Genomic DNA, 24,482 nt, shown 5'->3' on the forward strand with positions numbered 1-24,482 from the left:
AGATCCCTCTCACTGCTATTAAGCCTGGTTTCACCCAGTCTATATGTGTACTTTGGGTTTTTCTTGACCCAGTCCACCATGAGGTAGAAATGAAGAGAGCCATCCAAGGTGGCAGAGGCTGCGGAGGGGCAGAGATCTCCTTTCTACTTTCAACACCAGTTCCTCTTTGTTGATACTACTGAAGATGGACTTCCATGGTTCAAGTAGGACTCAAAAGCATGTTGCCAAGGTCGGAAAAAAAAACTGACCTAGTCCAATCCCCCCACTTGCCCACTGCAGGAATTTATTAGTATGTCATAATTAGCCCCAGGCCTTTGCAGAACCAATCCATGCTTCAGAAAAACATCTCATGGTCCTTCAACGTTCTGCTCTCTGAAGACCTGTTGATGAACTTGCATTCCTATCAGAGGTGGGTTTCAGCAGGTTCTGACTAGTTTTGGAGAACCGGTAGCGGAAATTTTGAGTAGTTTGGAGAACCGTAAATACCACATCTGACTGGCCCCAACCCCCTCTATTCTCTGCCAGTCCCAGCTGATCAGGAGGAAATGGAGATTTTGCAGTAACCTTCCCCTACCACGCCCACCAAGCCACGCCCACAGAACCAGTAGTAAAAAAAATTGAATCCCACCACTGATTCCTATGCTATCCTATTTTTCCCCCCAGGCACCAGAATCAACATGCTGAAGGCTTCAGCCCTTCTTCTCCTTTGTGGCCTCCTGCCCATCTGCCAAGGTGGAGCAGAAAACTTGTTATCTGTGGCCCAGGTGGACAAGGCTGTTCTGGAGAACTGTGAGTCTTTATTTTCCTTCTGTGTTTGCAAACCAAAACTTTGGAAAGGAGATTCCACGGCTGTGTTCTGAAGCATTTAACTCCTGAATGATTATTACGGAGTCCCAAAGGTGATTTTTCCAAAAGGCAAATGGCCTCTCTTGGAGTTTTTTTTCCCCTTTGGAAACGTTTCACTTCTAATCCAAGATGCTTCTATAGTTCACAACTGAAGAAATGGGTCTTGGGTGAGAAGTGAAACATTTTCAAAGACCAGTTGCCTTTTGGAAAAAGATCCTTTGGGGCAACCATGACCTGGATGGTTGAGAATCTCCATAGATGACTATTATGGAGATGTTCTGTGGGAGATCACAGAGAATGGAAGGGTCTATTATAGCAACATACGTCAAATGTTCTGGCTTTACTACATTAATAAAGGTGAATTTGGCCAAAGACAGAGACAAGCATGTGGGATGGAAGTCTAAGAAAAATCAAGAATAACTCTAGTAACTCAGCTAAACTATACTTCAGCTGCTAATAACAATAAACTCAGTTTCAGCTCAGAAACTGAGTTTAAATTTAATTTAATTAATCTCCTGTAATAATTGCTCTCCACCCTCTACAGTACTCTCAAATGTCCTGGCCAAAGATGACCTGCTTCAAGGACTTGCTGGAGGAGTGAGTAAAAATGTCCTAGGAGGGTTGAATGGAGGCCAAAATGGAGGACCACTTGATGGTGTCCTTGGAGGGCAAGATGGAGGACTTCTTGGCAATGTCCTTGGAGGCCAAGATGGAGGACTTCTTGGTGGTGTCCTTGGAGGCAAAGATGGAGGTTTGCTTGGTGGTGTTCTTGGAGGCCAAAATGGAGGACCGCTTGATGGTGTTGTTGGAGGCCAAGATGGAGGACTTCTTGGTGGTGTCCTTGGAGGCAAAGATGGAGGTCTGCTTGGTGGTGTTCTTGGAGGTCAAGGTGAAGGTCCGCTTGGTGGTGTTCTTGGAGGGCAAGATGGAGGTCCACTTGGTGGTGTCCTTGGAGGCCAAGGTGGAGGTCCACTAGGTGGTGTCCTTGGAGGCCAAGATGGAGGACTGCTTGGTGGTGTCCTCGGAGGTTCAAATGGAGGACTTCTTGGTGGTGTCCTTGGACATGAAGGTCTCCTCGGGTGAGTTACCTATTGTCAGACTTTATACCTAGACCTGATGTTAAATTAGATCTTCAGTTCTTTAGGTCTTGATTTGATTCAATGGAAGACTCCAACATGATAGAAACTTGCAGACATATTCCAGACATGACTTAAGCCTCTAAGGCAACACCTGGTTGTCTTCTGCAGAGGAAACACTTTAGATAATTACATTTCTGAGTTCTTACACCTAAATTCTGGGTTTCTTTCTTCTTCCTTCTGAATTGGTTAGCCTTGGAAAACCTCATCTGGTCACTTAATGCTCATTTTCATGCTTTTTTTTTGGTACTGCCAACTTTACATTGAGTAGATAGAGATGAAGATCATTCTTCTGTCCTAGTTCTCTCTCTGTCCCACGCTTTGTACACAGACACACACAGACATGCACACACACAGTCCATTACATACATAGACCCCAAATGTCGATCAGCAAAATCTAAATCCCATGGAAAAAGTTCAGATTTAAGATGTCTAGGGTTATGACATTGAATCATCATCATCATTCAATGATCCCATAATCCCTTGCGGGGTGGAGTCTGGGCAACTGAACGGAGCTAGCAGAGTGTTTTAATGGCCAGATGCCCTTCCTGTCACCAATGCGGAGTTTTTTTCAGCAGAGATATTCTCATTGTGCCCAGAGAGAGAAATATCTGCCTCTACCGTGACCGGGAGGATTTTTCATCAGGTTCGCCTGATCCGCCAGTTGCGTCCCTTTCTGGATCGGGACTCCTTACTCACAATCATTCATGCCCTCGTCACCTCCTGCCTGAACTATTGCAATGCTCTCTACATGGGGCTCCCCTTGAGGAGCACCCGGAGGCTCCAACTGGCGCAGAGTGCGGCCGCGCGGGTGGTAATGGGAGCGACTTGGCGTTCCCATGTAACACCCCTCCTGCGTGAGCTGCACTGGCTCCCGGTGGTCTTCCGGGTGCGCTTCAAGGTTTTGGTTACCACCTTTGAAGCGCTCCATGGCTTAGGACCTGGTTATCTATGGGACCGCCTACTACCACCAATAGCCTCCCACCGGCCAGTACGCTCCCATAGAGAGGGGCTCCTCCGGGTGCCGTCGGCCAAACAATGCTGACTGGCAGCCCCCAGGGGAAGAGCCTTCTCTGTGGGGGCACCTACGATCTGGAACGAGCTCCCCCCGGAGATACGGAGGATCCTGGATCTGCGCACCTTCCGCCGCGCTTTAAAGACCTTTTTATTTCACCAGGTGGGCCTGGCCTAATTTTCTCCCTCTTTTATAAAAGATTTTTAATTTTTTAATATTTTTTAGTATTTTATATATTCAAATTTTAAAATTGGTTTTAAATTGATTGGGGTTTTAATTTGTCTGGGCCAGAACTATTTAATTTGATTTTAATTCCACTTTTAAATTTTGTATGTATGTATTTTATTGTTTGGCTGTGCACCGCTCTGAGTCCTTCGGGAGTAGGGCGGTATAGAAATCAAATCAAATAAATAAAATAAATAAAATAAATACCTAGGATTGAACTCACAGCCTCCTGATTGTGAGGTGAGACCTCCACCTCTAGGCCACCGCACCACTCAGGTTATGACGTGAAATGTCCTTCATAATTTTAGTTTCTGTTCCTAACCATGAAGCTCACTTTTATCTCCAGGTTGAAACTTGTGGATATCATCCTTCCTAAAGTCACCCTGAACCTTTTTCCAGTTGGACTTGGATTGAACATTTACACCAAAATAGCCCTCAAGGGCAACACGTGAGTTGGCTTCCTTGGGAAATAGTAAACCTTGCTACCTTTCTTGGCTGACATTTCCACAGGTAGCATTTCCCAGTCTCCTTCTTCCTTCCAGCTTTAGTTTTGACGTAGTCGGAGATAGAGTAGAGTAGAGTAGAGTAGAGTAGAGTAGAGTAGAGTAGGGTAGGGTAGGGTAGGGTAGGGTAGGGTAGGGTAGGGTAGAGTAGAGTAGAGTAGAGTAGAGTAGAGTAGAGTAGAGTAGTGGAGTGGAGTGGAGTGGGGTAGGGTAGGGTAGGGTAGAGTAAAGTAGAGTAGAGTAGAGTAGAATAGGGTAGGGTAGGGTAGGGTAGGGTAGGGTAGAGTAGAGTAGAGTAGAGTAGGGTAGGGTAGGGTAGAGTAGAGTAGAGTAGAGTAGAGTAGAGTAGAGTAGAGTAGAGTAGAGTAGAGGAGTGGAGTGGAGTGGGGTAGGGTAGGGTAGGGTAGAGTAGAGTAGAGTAGAGTAGAGTAGAGTAGAGTAGAGTAGAGTAGAGTAGAGGAGTGGAGTGGGGTAGGGTAGGGTAGGGTAGAGTAAAGTAGAGTAGAGTAGAGTAGAGTAGAGTAGAGGAGTAGAGTAGAGTAGAGTAGAGTAGAGTAGAGTAGAGTAGAGTAGAGTAGAGTAGAGGTAGCCATTTTGTAGAGAAAGAGAAACCATTGAGTTGTGTGTTGTGGTTAGTTAAAACAATTGAGATGGCCATCGCAATCCAATACCTGCCCCTTTTGTAAGTTCCTTGTTGTCGCACACAGAAAGAGGCAAGACTTGGATGACAACACTGCCTCTGCCATCTTGCCTGATTTAGTCCCCAGGAACTGCTGCTGTCATGAGGAGCTTCCTAACTTCCAACCATGATTGATTCAAAAATAAGATCTGTAGGACATGGGATTTTCAGGAAAGGGAGGTCTTCTGACCACAGTGGCCCAGTGGTTAGAGTGCAGTACTGCAGGCTACTTCTGCTGATCATGGGCTGCCAGCAGTTGGGCAGATCGAATCTCAGCAGGCTCTGTCAAGTGTAAATGCCTCGCTTTATATAAACTAAAGTTATGTCATAAGATAAGCAAGGGTTAATATACATTCTCCTCCCTCTAAATCAATGATAGGTCAATACTTACCGTTAGCCCCACCCATCCTGTATATAAGACCACCTCCAACTGTCATCCTTGCTCTTTCTGAATGTATTCTGTGAAAGGAAGGTATATTAATAAATGAATTTATTTAATTATAATGAGCCTATGTCTATTATATGAGCCATATCTTCAAAATTAGTGACAGGCTCAAGGTTGACTCAGCCTTCCCGTCCTTCTGAGGTGGGTAAAATGAGGACCCAGATTGCTGGGGACAAGAGGCTGACTCTGTAAACCGCTTAGAGAAGGCTGTAAAGCACTATGAAGCGGTATATAAGTCTAAGGGCTATTGCTATTCTGATTATCTGTCCTCCATTAAAAAAAATGTATTATCTTCAAATAGTAAATCAGGATTTGGTTTTGTAGGAATAATAGTTAGGAGATATGCCTTTAAGAAGCCAAAAGACATCTGTCAAAGTCAGGAAACCAAAGAAGGAAAATCAATGGTGTCATATGGAAAGTGTTGGTCAGGGATCATTGAGTTTCACCTTCAAATCTACTTTTAATTTTGGATTTTGAGCTTGTCACACTTTCTCTGGAGCTAGAATTGAAGAAGGAACCCTTAGTTGAATGTTCTTGAGCTCCTAGGCTAAATGTTAGGGATATAAACCTAATAAATAAATATTTGTGATGGATGGAAAAAGCCAGCACTCTCTCCAAACTTAGAAGATTCTTTGGAGAACTTTTGGCTGTTGGTCCAATAAACAGCCTCATCTCGATTTCCTTGGGATTCTTTCAGGATTCTGGGGGGACCATTGACTCTCCTGGTAGAAGTGAACATCACAGCCAAAGCCCGGCTGGTCCAGGACAGGATGGGATCTCCCAAGCTTCTCCTTGAGAATTGCAGGACCAATCTTGGTGGCATTCGGATCTTGTCTGGGTGAGTCTTTGTACATCACAAATAGACACTTAACCTATGTGGGGGGACAGCTTTTGAATGGATGGGTCAGGGATGCTAAACCGTCCAATGAGGTCAGTCTATGGAGCAACATCACCCTCCAGATGGGTAAAGAGACTACAAATCCTAGACTTCCCAGCCACCATGAGATGGAAAAACTGAACTTGGCGAATTTATAATTTCCTCCGTTGAATCAAAAGAAAAAGTTCTCTCACCAAGGAAATCATTGGCCCAGTCAAGGAAGGTCTTCAGAAAGAGGTAAAAAAAAAAAAAGAATATTCAAGATGGCAGCCCCAATGGTGTGATCCAAGCCTTGTCCCACTTTAACAGGTGTTGCAAAAAGTGATAGGACTTAGATCACACAGATGTGGCTGTCATCCATCTTGAACAGTGTTTCTCAACCTTGGTAGCTTGAAGATGGGTGGACTTCAACTCCCAGAATCCCCCAGCCAGCGTTGCTGGCTGGGGGATTCTGAGAGTTGAAGTCCACCCATCTTCAAGCTTCCAAGGTTGAGAAACACTGATCTTGAATGTCTTGACTTCTCCTTGGCGACATCCTTGACTGAGCACCAAGTGGTTGCAGATAATCCAGGATTTACAACCATTTAGTGACCTTGGAAGTTAAATAGCACTGAAAAAAAGTGGCCGTTTTTCACACTTACGACAGTTGTCCCATAATTATGTGATCAAAATTCAAATGCTTGGCACCTGGTTCATATTTATGCATCCCAACATCCCGTGATTTCCCTTTTGCGACCTTCTGGCAAACAAAGCAATGGGGAAGCCAGATTCACTTAACAAACGTGCTACTAACTTAACCACTGCAGTGATTCACTTAACAACGGTGGCAAGAAAGGTCGTAAAATGGGGCGAAATTCACTTCATAAACTTTTCGTTTAGCAACAGAAATTTGAGGCTCAATTGCGGTCGTAAGTCCAGGACTAGCTGTAGTAGGAAGCTGTGGGATTGGTCCCAGCGTTGTCCTAGGATGAAGCTTGATTTTTCACTTGTGGGCCAACAGAAGCTTTTATGTGGCAAAGAATGATAGATAGAGCGGAGAGATTATTAACGTTTTAATAATTTTTAATAATTCCACTCATTTTTCAGGCTCCTTCCATTGTCCTTGGACAAGGTTCTGAGTGATCTTTTGAATAAACTTGTTCCTGGTTTGGTGAGTCCTCCTACTGAATTATAACTTGTCCCCCTTTTAGTACCGTAGCTTCAATGAACACAAATTCAGAATCTGGGCCATCAATCAGAGAGAACCACACCAGAATAGTCTTGCAGGGTTAAGAAATGCATTCGATTCTGCTGGACTCAGAGGAGACCACCAAATTGATTGACTGGAGTGAGATGAGATGATTCAGGGTCCTGACTAGATAGAAAGAATTACAAGAATAATGAATAACTAGATTGGAAGGGACCTTGGAGGTCCTCCAGTCCAGCCCCTTGCTCAAGCAGGAGACCTTATACCATTTGAGACAGATAGCTGTCCAGTCTCTTCTTAAAAACCTCCAGTGATGGAGAATTCACAACTTCTGGTGGCAAGCAGTTCCACTTCTTAATTGTCCTCATTGTTAGGAAATTTCTCCTTAATTCCAGGTTGTTCCTCTCCTTGGTTAGTTTCCATCCGTTGCTTCTTGTCCTGCCTTCAGGTGCTTTGGAGAATAAGTCAACCCCCTCTTCTTTGTGGCGGCCCCTCAAATATTGGAATCCTGCTAGGATCCAACAATTAGACTATGAACTTTTGGAAAGTGGTGATAAGGGAGTAGGAGAACTTCCAATGTAATTTGAATCTTGACCGAGGTATCTTGGTGGTTCCCAAGCAACATTGGTGATGCCATCAGGGAAATATACCTGAGGTTCAGCTTTGAAATGGATTTTGAAGATTCAAAAGAAGGCTCAATGGCCTCTTCAGGCGTATTCTGAAGCCATGAAGCATCCCATCAACAGTAGTCCTCTTGGAGAAGACTATAATCAGTGGAACAGCCTTCCTCCAGAAGTTCTCCTCACGTACTGGAATTGCCCCTAATTCTTCTTTTCTCAGCAGTGGGATTCAACCGGTTCGCACCACTTCAGCGGAACCAGTTGTTAAATTACTGGCTGGCCCCACCCCTCCCCTTCCAGAAGTCCCCCGCGTCCCGCTTTGGTTCCCAGGAGGCTGCAGGGAGGCCTACTAGGCTCAAAACGGGGCACAGGGGGGTGCCCCCCCCGGTGGCCTTTTTTTGCTCCCAGGGGGTGCAAGAGGCCAAGTGCTGCCTGTCATACCCCCTGGCCACGCCCACCATGGTCACGCCCACCCAGCCGGTCATTAGGGCAGAGAACCGGTTGTTAAATTATTTGAACCCCACCACTGCGACTGGCCAAATCCATTCTTTTTTTTTTATTTATTTATTTTTTATTTTTTATTTTTTAATTTGATTTATATGCCGCCCTTCTCCGGAGACTCAGGGCGGCTTACAATGCGTTAAGCAATAGCCTTCATACTTTTGTATATTTATACAAAGTCAGCTTATTGCCCCCACAAACCGGGTCCTCATTTTACCTACCTTTGAAAGGATGGAAGGCTGAGTCAACCTTGAGCCTTGGAGAGATTCGAACCAGCAGTAAATTGCAGACAGCTGTGTTAATAACAGGGTGCGTAGACCACTGTACTATCAAGGCTCTTCATATGTTTTAGTCTCCAGCCCTTTAATCATCTTAGTTGCTCTCCTCTGCACTTTGTCTAAAGTCTTCACATCTTTTTTGTAGTATAGTAACCAAAACTGGATGCAGGATTCCAGGTGTAGCCTTACTAGGGCTTTACAAAGCGGTACGAACACTTCACCTGATTTTGATTCTATGCCTCTGTTTTCTTCTCTGCTACAGCTGTGTCCAGTTGTCGATGTTGTCCTGAACCTTCTCAACACTGTTCTTGGCACAGTCAACAGTAAGGATTTTTTCTTATGGTCGGGAAGTATTCTGCCTTATTTATTTTATTTATTTTATTTATTTTTTATTCAGGAGCCATCTACCCGACGTTTGACCATCAGGGAAGTAGCTTAGATGCCTCCATTAAATTTGTCATCTTTTCAGTGTGCAAAGCAAACTTGTTCTGGCATGTACAGTACTGTAACTGCATAGCCTTACACGCACACACACACACAATCCCTTGAACACAGAACATCATAGAAAACAGAGTTGGAAGGGACCTTGGAGGTCTTCTAGTCCAACCTCCCGCCCAGTCAGGAGACCCTACACCATTTCAGACAAATGATATATGGCAGGGTGGGTTCCACTTACCTTTATTACCGGTTCGCAGCGGGAGCGCTTGAGATGTGATAGAACCTAGAAACTTAAAGGTTGGTCATAAATTGAGGACTAGCCGTATCCTCGCAGCTGGAGTATGTACAGCACTGGCCCTCTAAGAGACTTCCTATAGTCTTGGCGGTTGTGTTTTTTCCCCCTCTCAGTCCCTTTTTGCCTCATCCCTGACAGGTGTGTGTCCGTTCGGCATTCTTGGACATCTACATTACACACTGGCTGGTTTGCCGCTGTTCAAGGATCAGCACATCGTTCTGAATCTAAACGTAAGGCCTGTTTCCTGCTTGTCTCCAACATCTGAACTTCTTCTTCCTCCGATTGCAATCCTAGACCAATTTCGATGGGGTCCACAATAAGTTCAAATTAACTCATTTATTTGCAAAACCGTCTACGTCCAGGAATCTTCTCAACAAACGGTTGGCCTTTGCTCAGATTTAGATAAGGGTCCATGGAATTCAAGGAGGGCTGGCTTTAGATTGCTTGTGACTATGGAGGGATTCTAGGCGGATTCTCTTTTGACGCCGCTTGCAGTTTCTGCCACTCCTTCTCCGACAGTTTTCCTGAAAATAAAAATTCCTCAACCTAGCGAGATTTGCTTTTTGGTGGACATGTTTAAGGTTGCACTGTTGAGTGTGCCTTAACCCACATAATTAAGCCCACATTTGGAGTTAATTAATCCAACAGCCCTGGGATTAACTAATTAGTTACTAACTAGTTTATTTTATTAAATTTAAAATTTAAATTTAATTAATTTAATTAATTTAATCCAATTAACTAATTGAACTAATCTAACTTCCCCAGTCAATCATGTTTTGTGAACTACTGTTTTTGTTTTTTTTTATTTTTAAACAAAACTTAAAACATAAAACAATTATCATCCATTTCAATTACAGAAAGTGTATTGATCGGTTACAAATCTTTTGTGCTTAATCCTCTATCCAACATTTTCTTATTTAACAGTTTATTACATTATTATTCTCATTTACCAATTATTTAGCAGTAAATTGTCCTCTATAAGGGGGGAAAAAAAACACCTTTATATGTTTTATTATCTTATCCATTTCATATTTCATTTCCATTCTTTCTTGTCTAACCATTGATAAAATAAATCCCATATCAAATAATATTGTTTATCTTCTTGTTCCCTAATTTCAAATGTCAATTTACTCATTTCAGCACACTCCAAAGTTTTCTTGATAACGTCGTCATCCGTGGGTATCTTCTCACCTTTCCAGTTTCTAGCAAATACAATTCAATTTTGTGAACTATTGTTGTGGCCTGTCAGCCACCGGCCCCTCCAGCAGCCGAATCAGATGAGGATCAGGGCCAGCATTAAGGCAACCTGAGGGGGAAGAGGGAATGGAGCTGGCAGAGAGAGAGAGGGAGGGAGGGAGGGAGGGAGGGAGAGAGAGAGAGAGAGAGAGAGAGAGAGAGAGAGAGAGAGAGAGCGCCTAGGCAGTCCATCAGCCCTCAGATGGAGAGTCAACAGCCCCCCAGGTCTGGAGGTGGTTGATGAGGAAGAGGAGGAACAGCTGGGTCCAGTGTCTGATGCTCAGAAGGCAGAGGAGAGGAGAGCAGTGGAAATCTATGAGCTGGTCCTTGGGATGGAAGAGCTACTGCTGCTAGAGAAGCCCCCACCCCCCTTTTATCTGGGGATAAAAGGCAGGGGGCAGAGATGGATAGATGTGGCAGACAACTATTCATCTCCCTGATGGACAGACTTGTTAGCCTGCGGTGAGAGAGAAACTTTTTGCCGGGGCTGCCGGGGCTCCTAATAAAGGAATCTTTTGAGTTCACTTCAGAGGGTTTGTCGTGTTTGGGGAAGCTGGGTCAGAACAACTAGCCAGCTTGGAGATGGAGACCTAAAGGGAATAAACATGTCAAAAATGGGTGTGTGTCCTTTCCCCCTTTTGCCTCTGGGGTAGAGAAGGAGCTTTTCAGGTAGACCAGGCACATTAAGTGAATGCGGTGGTCTTCGAACAAAAGTGACAGTCATTAAATGAAATCCACGGTTGTTAAGCGAATCCACTGACCATTAAGCTGTGGTTTTGCTGAAAACCAGAAGTAACTTCCAGTTTGGGGCTAAATTGTCGTAAAAATACAGTCACCTGACCAGGGGACACTGCAAACAGCCGTAAATGTAGCCGTGTTGCTGATGTCTGATGAAATGAAATAAAATGAAAATGAAATGTCTGAGGTGCAGCCACATGACCAGGGAGTGACCATCGGCGCAACTCCCTTTTTCCAGCAGGTCGTAACTTTGAATAGTTGCTGTGCAACCCAGTTCTAAGTCACGGACTATCTGTAAATGAATTATCCTTGATTGTAAAGCTACATTAACAGAATCTTGAAAATCTGAAAGTATAAATCTCTCTCCTTTACAGCTTGAGAAACTAGGGGTGGGGTCCCTTCTGAGCCTCTCCCCCTCACCCATTGTGCAACTACGAGCTGTGACCTTTTTTTCTGACTGTTCCCTAAAGCTCCATTAACAGAATCTTCCACGTCTGAAAGTACAAATCTCCCACGGTCTCCTTTACAACCTGAGAAACCAGGGAGGGTTTCTCCTGAGCCTCTTTTTCCCACACCCATTATGCATCTATGGGCTGTGCAGTCTCTTATCTGATGGTTGGTTTTGTGCTCTCCAATAAATTCTCTCGTGACCTTTGGTCCTTTTCCAGCTTATGATGACCAACCACAATGGCCAACTTGTGGATCTTCCTGGAGCCCAAAACGCCTCTTTGCCTCTGCCTCCTGCGATGGACCGTACTTCTCAGCTGATGCTTCCCCTCGACCTCCTTTCCTCAGTGCTCCAGATGCTCGTATCAAAAGGAGGGTTCAACGTGGATCTCACTGAACTGGCGGTAAGCCATCTTGACAAGAAATTAAGCTATTTCTGGCCCCTATTTGTGGACCATAGATATGAGAGGAGTGGTAGCTAGTGAGGAAGACTCTCGCCTCCAACCTGGAAGTTGAGAGTTCAATCCTAGGTAGCAACAGATGTTTCTCTATCAGGGTATAAAGAGAATATATCTGCTGTGAACCCTGTGTAGGCATCAGGAAGGGCATCTGGCCAGTAAACGCTCAGCAACATCCAGTTACTCCAACTCCACCCCAAACTAAAAGATTACAAAGTCATAAAAAGGGAATTTATTCGTGGGGCAGAGACTTCTGGGTTATTCTATTTTGTCATCTCCTTTGCTTTCACCAAAAAAAATCCTTGGAAACATCTCAATTGTCTCATTGACCTTTTTCTCTAGTCTTTAGGCAACTTCTTTTTTTTAATTATTCCTTTTTCTAATGGCAACTCTTGGAGACCACGAATGGAAGGGAAAGTATCTTCAACTGAACGTCCAGATGGGTAATTCCTAGTTCTACCTATCAAAAGACATTGTGTAGTTTTTCCAACTTTTAGAATAGATTAGGAGCTGGAAGGGACCTTGGAGGTCTTCTAGTCCAGCCCACTGCTCAAGCAGGAGACCCTATGCCATTTCAGACAAGGGGCTTTCCAGTCTCTTCTTGAAAACCGCCAGTGATGAAGCACCTACAACTTCTGAAGGCAACTTCTGTTCCACTGGTTGATTGTCCTCACTGATAGGAAGTTTCTCCTTACCTTTAGGTTGCTTCTCTGCTTGATTGGTTTCCATCCATTGCTTCTTGTCTTGACTCCTGGTGCTTTGGAGAATAGGTGGACCCTCCTCTTCTTTGTAGGAGCCCCTCAGATACTGGAAGGCTGCTCAAGACAAGACATGGAAACCAGGTTACCTTAGAACAAGTATCCAAGGAAGAAGCACAGAAGGATCCCATCTGATCATTTAGGGGGGCTATGGTCTCCCAGATAAACCCTTAAGAGACAGACTCCCATCTCTCCTCCTTTCTGCTGGAGGAGGAGGCAGCTTGATGGTAAAAACAGCCACAAAATTCTGCCCTTCCTTCCTTCCTTCCTTCCTTCCTTCCTTCCTTCCTTCCCTCCCTCCCTCCCTCCCTCCCTCCTTTTCCTTCCTGCCTTCCTTCTTTTTATCATCTTCCTTCCCTCCCTCCTTTCCCTTCCTTCCTTCCCTCCTCTCCCTTCCTTCCTTCCTTCCCTCCCTCTCACCCTCCCTTTCTCCTTCCTTCCTTCCCTCCTTCACTCCTTCCTTCCCTCCCACTCTCCCTCCCTTTCCCTTCCTTCCTTCTCTTCCTCCCTCCCTCCCTCCCTTTCTTTCCCTTCCTTCTCTTCCTCCCTCCCTCCCTTTCTTTCCCTTCCTTTTTCCCTTCCTTTCTTCCTTCCTTTCTTCCTTCCTTCTCTTCCTTCCTTCCTCCCTTCCTCCCTTTCTTTCCCTTCCTTCTCTTCCTCCCTCCCTTTCTTTCCCTTCCTTTTTCCCTTCCTTTCTTCCTTCCTTTCTTCCTTCCTTCTCTTCCTTCCTTCCTCCCTTCCTCCCTTTCTTTCCCTTCCATCCTTCCTTCCTTCCTTCCTTTCTCTTCCTTCCTTCCTTCCTTCCTTCCTTCCTTCCTTCCTTCCTTCCTTCCTTCCTTCCTTCCTTTCTCTGGAGGCAAGTTGTCCTCACTGTTAGGGAGTTTCTCCATAATTCCAGGTTTCTTCTCTCCTTGATTAGTTTCCAACCATTGTTCTTTCTCCTGCCTTCAGGTGCTTTGGAGAATAATTTGACTCCCTCCTCCTCTCTGGGGCAGCCCCTCAAATACTGGAAGGCTGCTATCCTGTCCCCCCTAGTCCTTCTCTTCACTAGACTAGCCAAACCCAAATCCTACAATCGTTCTTCATATATTTTAGTCTCCAGGCCTTCGATCATCTTAGTTGCTCTGAACTTTTTCCAAAGTCTCATCATCTTTTTTGTAATGTGGTGACCAAAACTGTTTGCAGTATTCCAGGTGTGGCCTTACTAAGGGTTTTCTAAAACGACACTAATACTTCACGGGATCTTGATTCTATGCCTCTGTTTTATATACCCGTTTTGTGCCTCTGTTTTCTTGCTTAACATGTAACTTTTTTTCTGGGGAAAGGAGTGAAAATGATTAATCTTCTGGCGTGGCAGTCGGAAGCCAATGCCATCCAAAGAAATCACCACACCAGCTAGAAAAAAACTTGGATCAACTGCCAATAAGACATTTCAGGAGTTGCGTTGTCTGACTATCCTGTGTCGTTGTTGTTTCTTTTAGCTCCGTGGCTCTGTTCCAATGACAACATCGGCTCTGCAGTCTGTGCTACCTGAGGTAAAATCTTTCTACAACAGATCATAACTGGCTTTTTTTCCCCTCTAAGCCTCTGGGATAAGATCAGGTGACTGGCATCAGAAGTTTGACTTTTTTGTACAAGTATTCCTTGACTTACGATCACAATTGAGCCCAAACTTTCTTTTGCTAAGTGAGTCGGTTGTTAAGTGAGTTTGGCCCCATTTTATGGCTTTTCCTGCCCCAGGGATCGCACAAGACGAATCAGTTGCCAAGTGTCTGAATTTTGATCACATGATCATGGAGATGCTGCAACGGTCATAAGTGTGGGAAATGGCCATAAGTCACATGTGTTTTGGTTTATAGTTATGGTTTTAAAGCTTTTTTAAACTTTTGGTTGGGAGCTGCCCAGAGTTGGTTAGAAAATGGGCATCTATATAAATGTTTTAAATAAATCAATAAATAATGACCAAGAAATGTCTATGGAGATTCTCTATCATCCAGGTTCATAGTTGTCTCAAAGGTGCTTTTTCCAAAAAGGCAACTGGACTTTCTTGATTTTTATTTTGAAAATGTTTCGCTTCTCATCCAAGAACTGAAAAAGCTCCTTGGATGAGGTAAAAAAAAAAAATGTGTTCAAGGAAAAAATACTATAATACAGTAGTGGCCAAAATTGTGGAAACCTTTTGGGAAAAGTGTATGTTTTTGAGGTTTGATGGCTAATAACACCCCCTTTTTTTTTGGAGTTTCAAGATAATCCTATTCCACTGCTGGAATGAATGGCCTGGGAATAGCCCAGATCTTAACCCAATTGAAAATTTATGGAGCCGACTAAAGAAACTTGTTAGTCAGAAGCGACCCAGCAATAAAACCCAGTTAATAGAAGCCATCATTCAATCTTGGCTTCACATGATAACAGCTGCAGAACTAAAAGATTTGGTTCACTCCATGGGAAGAGGTTGTAAGGCCGTCATTCATGCTTAAAGGTTACCCAACTAAGGATTAACTGACATGGGGATCATTTTTGTATATCTCGTTTTTTCTACCTGTTTCACTTTCCTTCTTTATACTGTCACTGCTATTCTCATAGCAAATCCTTCATAAAAGTTATTGCATTGCATTCTTGACTAAATTATCTTTCCATTGATATATAACTTTATGGTACTACTCCAAAAAAAGTGGTGTTATTACTATTAGCTAGTTTTAGAAAGTACACTTTTCCCAAAAGGTTTCCACAATTTTGGTCACTACTGTATGCCAAGAAAATCCAGTTGCCCTTTGTAGGGGGGTGGGGAGTGGGAAGCATCTTTGGGATAATGGCCGGGGAAGCTTTCTACCCCTCCTGATGGGTCCTAACCATTCCTTCTGTCTGATTGTCCACAGTTGTCTCAACTTGGGACAGAAGATCTACCCTTGGTGGTCAAGATTAGAGTCCGTGGCCTTCCAGTGGTGTCTTTGCAAAATGGGAAAGTCAAGATCCTGTTGGATGCTGGCCTCCAAGTGCTCTCCCAGTCAAACTCTAGTCTCACCCCGCTCTTTACCGTGAACACGGTGAGTAAGAAGAGAAGCAACAGGTTCCTGACGCTGGTTGGGTGATCCTTGACTTGGAAGGGCCACCAGACGAATTTGCAAGTCTCAACCCCTGAGACTCCTGTTTCTAATCTCTCAGCTTCCTTGTCTCTAATTACTACCAGCTTTAATTTATCCCTGATAAAGAGTAGCTGTTGCAGCCAGCAGGTCTTTGCAGCTTCTAAACCCTGCCACCTTATCAGAAGTAGGTCTTCTGCTCCTTGGCAAGCTCTCTCCAAGCACAATGGGGCTTTCATGGACTGCCAGCATGGGGGGCCCTACTCAGGTGTTCCATCTCCAAGAGAAACCATTCATCGAGCAGCACAAGATGTGATTTTCTCTATTACTCAAATGGCTTCCTTCCTGTTGAGCTGGGTTGTGGACTGTAGAGAAATGAAGCTTTCTACTCTCTGAGTAGCTAACGTTGGGGAGTTAGTGGGCTGGGTAGTTAGGCACTAATTGAGTAGATATTGGAAGGGATCACCAAATACAAAGGGGTAAGCCAAGGTCTCTGAATAAGAGCACGGGATCTACAAAAGGCAGACAGTGGCAGTTGTAAGTTGTAGGGACAAGAAAGTTGTAAGGGAGAGAGATAGTTTGGTCTACTGGTTAAGGCACCAGGCTAGAAAGAAGGAGACTGTGAGTTCTAGTCCTGCCTTAGGCATGAAAGTCGGTTGGTGAATTTGGATCAATCACCAGGAGACGGTGAGTTCTAGTCCTGCCTTAGGCACGAAACCCAGCTAGGTGACTTTGGGCCAGTCACCAGGAGACGGTGAGTTCTAGTCCCATTTTAGACACAAAAGTCAGCTGGATTTTTATTCTTAGCATGATATTGTCAATGACAAATTAAATATTCAGGAGGTGTGGCTTTTACATTTTAATGAGTTTACAATTGATTAAACTTCAGCGTCCTTGTCTCTAGCAAGACTGAGCTGGATCTTATCAGAATTTCACATTCTTGAATGTTGCTTCAAAGAAACTAGAAACATTAATCAAAAGTGCTCCTTGTTACTAAGACATTACTCAGAGAGTAATTACCTTTCTCCTCCTCTAATCAAAACCTGGAGCTAATAGATAGCCATCCGGAGTAAGAGCTACTATCAGCCTTATCCTCTATGATGTTAGTTACTACTAAGGACCAAAGTCATGCAGATGATGTTATGATTACAGGGAATCCACCTGAGTGGAAGCTTCAGTGTTACACGAACCATGCTGGCCATCTCTCTGGCCTTAGAAAGGTAAGCAAACTCTCAAATCACCTATGGGATCATTCTTAGACCTTTGGACTAACAGGGCCTCTTATTTATAGATGTGTGTTGCTCATTTGAGGATGATGTGCCCTTCATGCCAATTCAGAACAACAGAAGTTGGAAGGGACCTTGGAGGTCTTCTAGTCCAACCCTCCACTCAGGCAGGAGACCCTATTACCATTCCAGACAAATGGTTGTCCAATCTCTTCTTAAAAACCTCCAGTGTTGGAGCACCTACAACTTATTCAATTTGGATAGGAGAATTTCCAACTAGTAGTGCCCTCCTCCTAGCATTGCCATTCTGGAGGGATACCTGATCTTGCTTCTTAGACCACCTTGGAGTAAATTGAGAAGATGCACAAGCTAGTTAGGGAAATGGAGGGCGAAACATATGAAGAACGATTGCAGCAATCGGAGATGTCTATAAGGAAAATAAGAACTAGGGATGACATGATAACATCTTCCAATATTTGAGGGGCTGCCATCCAGTTTTGGTCACCACACTATAAAAAAGATGTGGAAACTCTAGAAAAAGTGCAGAGAAGAGCAACCAGGATGATGAGGGGACTGGAGGCTGAAACATACGATGAACGGTTGCAGGAACTGGGCATGGCTAGTCTAGTGAAGGGAAGGACCAGGGGAGACAGGAGAGCATCTTCCAAGATTTGAGGGGCTGCCCCAGAGAGGAGGAAGGGGGTCAAGCTATTTTCCAAGGCACCAGAAGGCCAGACAAGGAACAATGGATGGAAACTGACCAAGGAGAGATTCAACCTAGAAATAAGGAGAATTTTTCTGACAGTGAGAACAATCAACCCATGGACCAGAAGTTGCCTTCGGAAGTTGTGGGAGCTTCAGCACTGGAGACTTTCAAGAAGAGACTGGACTACCCTCTTTCAGAAATGGTGTAGAATCTCCTGGTTGGGGAAGGGGGGTTGGACTAGATGACCTACAAGGTCCCTTCCAACTCTGTTAATCTGTTAATCTGCCACAAAGAAGAGGGGGGGAATGATGAACCTATTTTCCAAAGAAGGCCTGGAGTCCACAAATCTTAAATTTGCCAAGTTTGGAGATCCCTCACCTGGATATAGCAGACAGCAGAGTCCTGAAATGTTCTGGTCAGATGCTTCTGACCACCATACTGGACCTCTGTGGCCTGTTCAGACAGATCAGATGTTTCTACAAATGTCTTCATTTTCGTATTTCTTTTCACAGCGTCTCACTCAGTGTCTCCGACGTGGGCTCCTTTGATGTAAGTCTGTCTCCTGTAATGCATTTGCAACACATGGAAAAGATATAATTTCATTGATCAGGTGAATTAGAAATAGCTGGGTGGATGATTCAGGCTCTTATTAGAGAGAGTGAGTTCGAGTCCAGCCTTAGGCCATGAAGGCCAGGTGGGTGTCTTTGGGCCAGTCCCTCCCTCTCAGCCCAACCCGCCTCGCAAGATTGTTGTTCTGGAGAAAATAGGATGAGGAAAGTGTGTTTGTGCCTTGAGCTATTTATAAAGTAATAAAGACAGAATATAAAATAAGTCACTTTTTTCGGTGCTGCTGTGACTTTGAACAGTCGCTCATTGAATGGTCGTAAGTCGAGGACTCCCTCTATGTGAATAAATAAGTTTCCCTTCAGGGAATCAGACCATTTCATTAGCTAATTATGACTTTCCAGGATCTGCAGAGATGGGGCAGCTCTCTACGGGGGTTTTGTTTTATTTTATTTTATTTTATTTTATTTTATTTTATTTTATTTTATTTTATTTTATTTTATTTTATTTTATTTTATTTTATTTTATTTTTATTTTTTTTTTAATTTGATTTATATGCCGCCCTTCTCCGAAGACTCAGGGCGGCTTACAATGTGCTCAGCAATAGCCTTCATCCTTTTGTATATTTATACAAAGTCATCTTATTGCCCCCACAAACTGGGTCCTCATTTCACCTACCTTAGAAAGGATGGAAGGCTGAGTCAACCTTGAGCCTTGGAGAGATTCGAACCAGCAGTAATTGCAGGCAGCTGGTCTTAATAACCAGCTTAATAACAGGGTGCCTTAGACCATTGTACTACCAAGGCTCTTTTCTTTTCTTTTATTATTTTATTTTATATATTCTATTCTATTCTATTATTTTTTATTCTATTTTATTTTATTATTCTATTCTACTCTAAGTCATATTTTATTTCATGTGTACATGCATTAAATGTATTGGCTGTCCATCCTGCCACGGGGTAACTCTGTGCCACTTACAATATTAAAAAGATAAAACTATGCAAATAAAATGCTACAAAAATACAACACACAGCCCTAGCTTTTGGTCAGCAGCTAAAACCTAGAAATGCAGCACGTGTGCTACTAATTGCAAAATCCTGTTGCAAAGGATAGGAATCATTCTTTCTCACCTTTAATTTGGTTTTTTTTGCAGGAAAATGCCCTTAAGAACTGGATCACAAACATCCTTCAGATCGGATACCTGCCTCTGATTGACGGTAGAGTCTCCGGGTTGCTGTTACTGTAGAGAAGCCGAATTGCATTGCGACAAACTTTGTGTCTTGAGGAGGGGCCTTTGTCAGGGAAGGGGGCCACATGCGGGATGCACTTTATACAGCAGTGGCATTGTGCAAATGACACATATGAAGGGATTTGCAAAAAGTACAGTACATGACCTCATGTTCGCTTTGAACAAACACCTGTGATTTGGGACCTAATTCTGTGGTTTCATTGCTTTTCTTTAGTTGGCCTGAACTTCGGAATTCCACTCCCAAATATTTTCAACCTGAACTTTGCCGATGGTGTGGTGAAAACCCTGGATGTAAGAGCCTGATTGTCTATTTCCTAAACAAAACATTCCTTCAAAGCTGCTGGCCATTGCATTCAAGAAATTAGTCATCAGTTGCTGAGAACTCTGAAGGGAGAAATGCAATATTTTTACCTTCACATCCAAGAGGAAACTTACCTTCACTTTACAAAGTCCAGGATTTAGATGTTGCATGGAAGGAAGGAAGGAAGGAAGGAAGGAAGGAAGGAAGGAAGGAAGGAAGGAAGGAAAGAAGAGGTGGGAGGGAGGGAAGGAGGGAAGGAAGGAAGGAAGATGGTAAAAATAAGGGAGGGAGGGAGGGAGGGACGGAGGGAAAGAAGGAAGGAAGGAAGATGGATGGCTGAAGGAAGGAAGATGGATGGTAAAAGAAGGAAAGAAGGGAACAGGGAGGGAGGGAAGGAAGGAAGGAAGGGAAAGGAGGGAGGGAGGGAAGGAAGGAAGAAGGATGGTAAAAAGAAGGAGGGAAGGAAGGGAAAGGAGGAAGAAAGGAAGGGAAAGGAGGGAGGGAGGGAAGGAGGGAAAGAAGGAAGGAAGGAAGGAAGATGGATGGTAAAAGAAGGAAAGAAGGGAAAGCAGGGAGGGAGGGAAGGAAGGAAGGGAAAGGAGGGAGGGAGGGAAGGAAGGAAGATGGATGGTAAAAAGAAGGAAGGAAGGAAGAGAAAGGAAGAAGGAAGGAAGGAAGGAAGGGAAAGGAGGGAGGGAGGGAGGGAAGGAGGGAAAGAAGGAAGGAAGCAAGGAAGATGGATGGTAAAAGAAGGAAGGAAGGGAAAGCAGGGAGGGAGGGAGGGAAGGAAGGAAGGGAAAGGAGAGAGGTAGGGGAGGAAGGAGGAAAGATGGATGGTAAAAAGAAGGAAGGAAGGAAAGGAAGGAAGGGAGAGAGAGAGAGAAAGAAAGAAAGAAAAAAAGAAAGAAAGAAAGAAAAGAGAAAGAAAGAAAGAAAGAAAGAAAGAAAGAAAGAAAGAAAGAAAGAAAGAAAGAAAGAAAGAAAGAAAGAGTATTATTTGACTCAGATCAAGGCCGAAGCCAGCCAGACTTCTCTTCACCCTGTGGTCCATCCAATATTCTAGAATGAAGTCATAGAGGTGGACAATAGGATTCCCCTACTTGAAGTCCTGGAGATGACAATAATCCCACGAAAGTTGCCCTCATAGCTAGTCGCCATTGCCCTCGATGAATTTGTAGTTGAGACCCCTTTGTCTGGCTGACTGTTTTTGAGTGCCCCTCTTTTCTGCTTTCCAGGAGATGGTGGTGATCAATAAGACCTCTAAATAAGACCCCGAAGGAAGAAGACTCCACAGCAGAAGAATGAGCCCCCTTCCCTCGAGCCCTTCTCCATTCTCGAAGCGAGTGAATCTCAGCCCAGCCTCACTTTCCCCTCAGTTGCTTCAGTCCAATTGAGATTCCACTTTCCTTTGTCCGCCATGGACAACCTTATTACCTAACATTGTAGAGATCTACCGTCCTCTCTGAGAATTCATGATTTGCTTGCCCAATAAAGGTGTTTACAATATATATGCCTGCCTGGGGTTTCCTCTCTCATACCAAGCACTTTAAATAGGGGGCTAAAACACACAATGAACGGTTGCTGGAAGTGGGCCTGGCTAGTCTAGTGAAGAGAAGGACCCAGGGGAGACAGGAGAGCATCTTCCAATATTTGAGGGGATGCCAAAGAGAGGAGGAAGGGGATCAAGCTGTTTTCCAAAGCACCTGAAGGCCAGACAAGGAATAATGGATGGAAACAGACCAAGGAGAGATTCAACCTAGAAATAAGGAGGAATTTTCTGACAGTGAACAATCAACCGATGGAACAGAAGGTGCCTTCAGAAGTTGTGGGAGCTTCATCACTGGAGGCTTTCAAGAAGACTGCCATCTGTCAGGAATGGTGTAGTAGGGTCTCTTGCTTCGGTGGGTGGGTGGGGTTGGACTAGATGACCTTCAAGGTCCCTTCCAACTCTGTCATTCTGTAAAAAAGATGCTGAGACTCTAGAAAGAGTGCAGAGAAGAGCAACCAGGATGATGAGGGGACTGGAGGCCAAAACATACGATGAACGGTTGCAGGAACTGAGCATGGCTAGTCTAGTGAAGAGAAGGACCAGGGGAGACAGGAGAACATCTTCTAATATCTCAGGGGCTGCCACAGAGAGGAGGAAGGGGGTCAACCTATTCTCCAAGGCACCCGAAGACCAGACAGTAGTTAACAGTAAGAGCAAACTGCACTCCCTTCTAGCACTGATTATGTTACCTAGCTGGATAATGAAATGTCTCTCCCATCACCACCACCAAAAAAACCCTCCCAAGCTCAGAGGGCACCAAGGACCTCATGGGCCCTCTATGCCATGCTTGCACCTGGCTTAGTCGTGTGGATGGAACAGGTGTGCGAGGCGAGCATCATGGAATAGCCAACCCTTCTTTAAGGGGGAAGGGGATGATGGCTATCTTTTTTTTTTTAATTTGATTTATATGCCGCCCTTCTCCAGAGACTCAGGGCGGCTTACAATGTGCTCAGCAATAGCCTTCATCCTTTTGTATATTTATACAAAGTCAGCTTATTGCCCCCATAATCTGGGTCCTCATTTAACCTACTTTAGAAAGGATGGAAGGCTGAGTCAACCTTGAGCCTGGTGAGATTCGAACCTGCAGTAATTGCAGGCAGCTGGTCTTAATAACCAGCTTAATAACAGGATGCCTTAGACCACTGTACTACCAAGGCTCATATTCAACAACTATCCGAACCATTCAGTGATTCACTTAAGAACTGTGGCTAGAAAAGTTGTAAAAGGAGTCAAAACTCACTCAACAGCTGTCTCGCTTAGCAACATACATTTTTGGGGGTCAGATGTGGTCGTGAGTTGAGGATTACCTCAACCTAATGCGATTTTACGGGAAAGAGATTACATGTTTTTCTGGGTTGAATCTGGAAAGTGAGCTAATGAGCTTTGAGATTGCTTTTGGCTTTAATCCCCCTTCTTATGCAAAGACGGAAGCGTTCAGAAGTTTTATCTCACCCAAGGTCTTAACTGTTCAGTTTAGAAGGACAAAGATGCCTTTTGTGGCACGGAAAGAGCTGAATGAGAAGCTGACATGAATCCCAACAGTCTAGCATCTCTTGGAGAAACCCAAAGGTGTCAAAAATCAGCCCTCCATTAACTCAGTATCAAGTGGGAGGGCCACCACACATTTCTCAAAATAATGCTCACATTAAGGGACAGGAAATCTGGGCTAAATCAGACTTTGTGGTGCCTAGAATGGACCGCCCCGTCTAGAGAAAGTTTTGATTGACTTCAAATCAAGACCGTATTTTGAAATCCTGGGCTGGCTCCCAAGGCACCTCAATCGATCAGTGGAACAGAAGTTGCCTCCAGAAGTTCTGGGAGCTCCATCACTGGAGGTTTTTAAGAAGAGAATGGAGAGCTGTTTGTCCGGAATGATATAGGATAGTGATGGCTAACCTTTTTGCCATCGCGTGCCAGGAATCGGGGGGGGGGGGGGGGCGGGAGAGGTTCACATGCATGCGTACCCACACCCATAATTCTATGCGCCCCACCCCGCGCCTGCGACCCCCCCCACTCCTAGCACGTGATGGCCTGGTAGGCCTGTTTTTCTTTCTCATCTGGCTCCAGATCCTCTCTATGCATCTGGGGAGGGCGAAAACAGCCTTCCCCACTCTCTCAGAGGCCCACCGGAGGCCCAAAAGAGCCCGTTTCCCAACTTCTGGTTGGACAAGAAGTGACTTTTTTGCTGTCCCCAGCCTCCAGAGACTCGGACGCATGCACGCTGGAGCTGAGCTGCCATGCCAGGCGACATGGCTCTGCGCGCCGCCTATGGCACGCGTGCCATAGGTTCACTATCATGGGTATAGGATCTTTTACTTGAGAAGCAGCTTGAACTAGAAGACCTTCAAGGTCCCTTCAGAATAACACTTTTTTTTTATTTGATTTATATGCCGCCCTTCTCCGGAGACTTAGGGCGGCTTACAGTGCGTTAAGCAATAGCCTTCATCCTTTTGTATATTTATACAAAGTCAGCTTATTGCCCCCACAAACTGGGGGCTGAGTCAACCTTGAGCCTGGCAAGATTTGAACTTACTAATTGCAGACAGCTGGAGTTAAATTACAATGCATTAGTCTGCTGAGCTATCCAGGCTTCTGGTTATACTGTAATAACCAGAAATGGACACAGTATTATACATATGAAAAATGGTTAGAGGAATTGGGTATGCTTCGTCTAGTGAAGAGAAGGACCAGAGGAGACATGATAGCATTGTTCCAATATTTGAGGTGTTCCTACAAAGATGAGAGGGTCAAACTATTTTCCAAAGCACCAAAAAGGCAAGATGAGAAACAATGGATGGAAACTAACCAAGGAGAGAAGCAACCCTGAACTAAGGACAAATTTCCTAATGGTGAGAGCCATCCACCAATGGAACAGCTTCCCTTCGGAGATTGTGGGTGCTCCATCACGAGAGGCTTTCAAAAAGAGAGTGGACAATCATTTATCTGAAATGATACAGGATCTCCTGCTCAAGCAGGGGATTGAATTTGAAGACCTCCAAGGTTTCACCAATATATTTATTTATTTATTTATTTATTTATTTATTTATTTATTTATTTATTTATTTATTTATTTATTTATTTTATTGGACTTACATGCCACCCTTTCTCCACAAGGACTCAGGGCGG

At 44.3% G+C, this 24,482-nt stretch overlaps 1 protein-coding gene across 1 annotated transcript; it reads left to right on the plus strand.

The window, feature by feature from the left end:
- The first annotated feature begins 677 nt into the window (after positions 1–677).
- Positions 678–21,075, plus strand: LOC139314600 (BPI fold-containing family B member 3-like). Its single transcript, XM_070940288.1, has 16 exons — positions 678–789; positions 1,391–1,705; positions 1,886–1,925; positions 3,569–3,670; positions 5,547–5,687; positions 6,813–6,876; positions 8,574–8,634; positions 9,183–9,274; positions 11,687–11,869; positions 14,163–14,216; positions 15,558–15,725; positions 16,914–16,981; positions 18,206–18,242; positions 19,411–19,474; positions 19,721–19,797; positions 21,043–21,075. Exons 1-16 carry the CDS (start codon positions 678–680, stop codon positions 21,073–21,075), a joined length of 1,611 nt encoding a protein of 536 aa, XP_070796389.1.
- The last annotated feature ends 3,407 nt before the right edge of the window (positions 21,076–24,482 follow it).

This window comes from Pituophis catenifer, unplaced genomic scaffold (assembly GCF_029215685.1).
Source record: "Pituophis catenifer annectens isolate HBS135680 unplaced genomic scaffold, rPitCat1.0.hap2 SCAF_3, whole genome shotgun sequence".
Taxonomy (NCBI): domain Eukaryota; kingdom Metazoa; phylum Chordata; class Lepidosauria; order Squamata; family Colubridae; genus Pituophis; species Pituophis catenifer.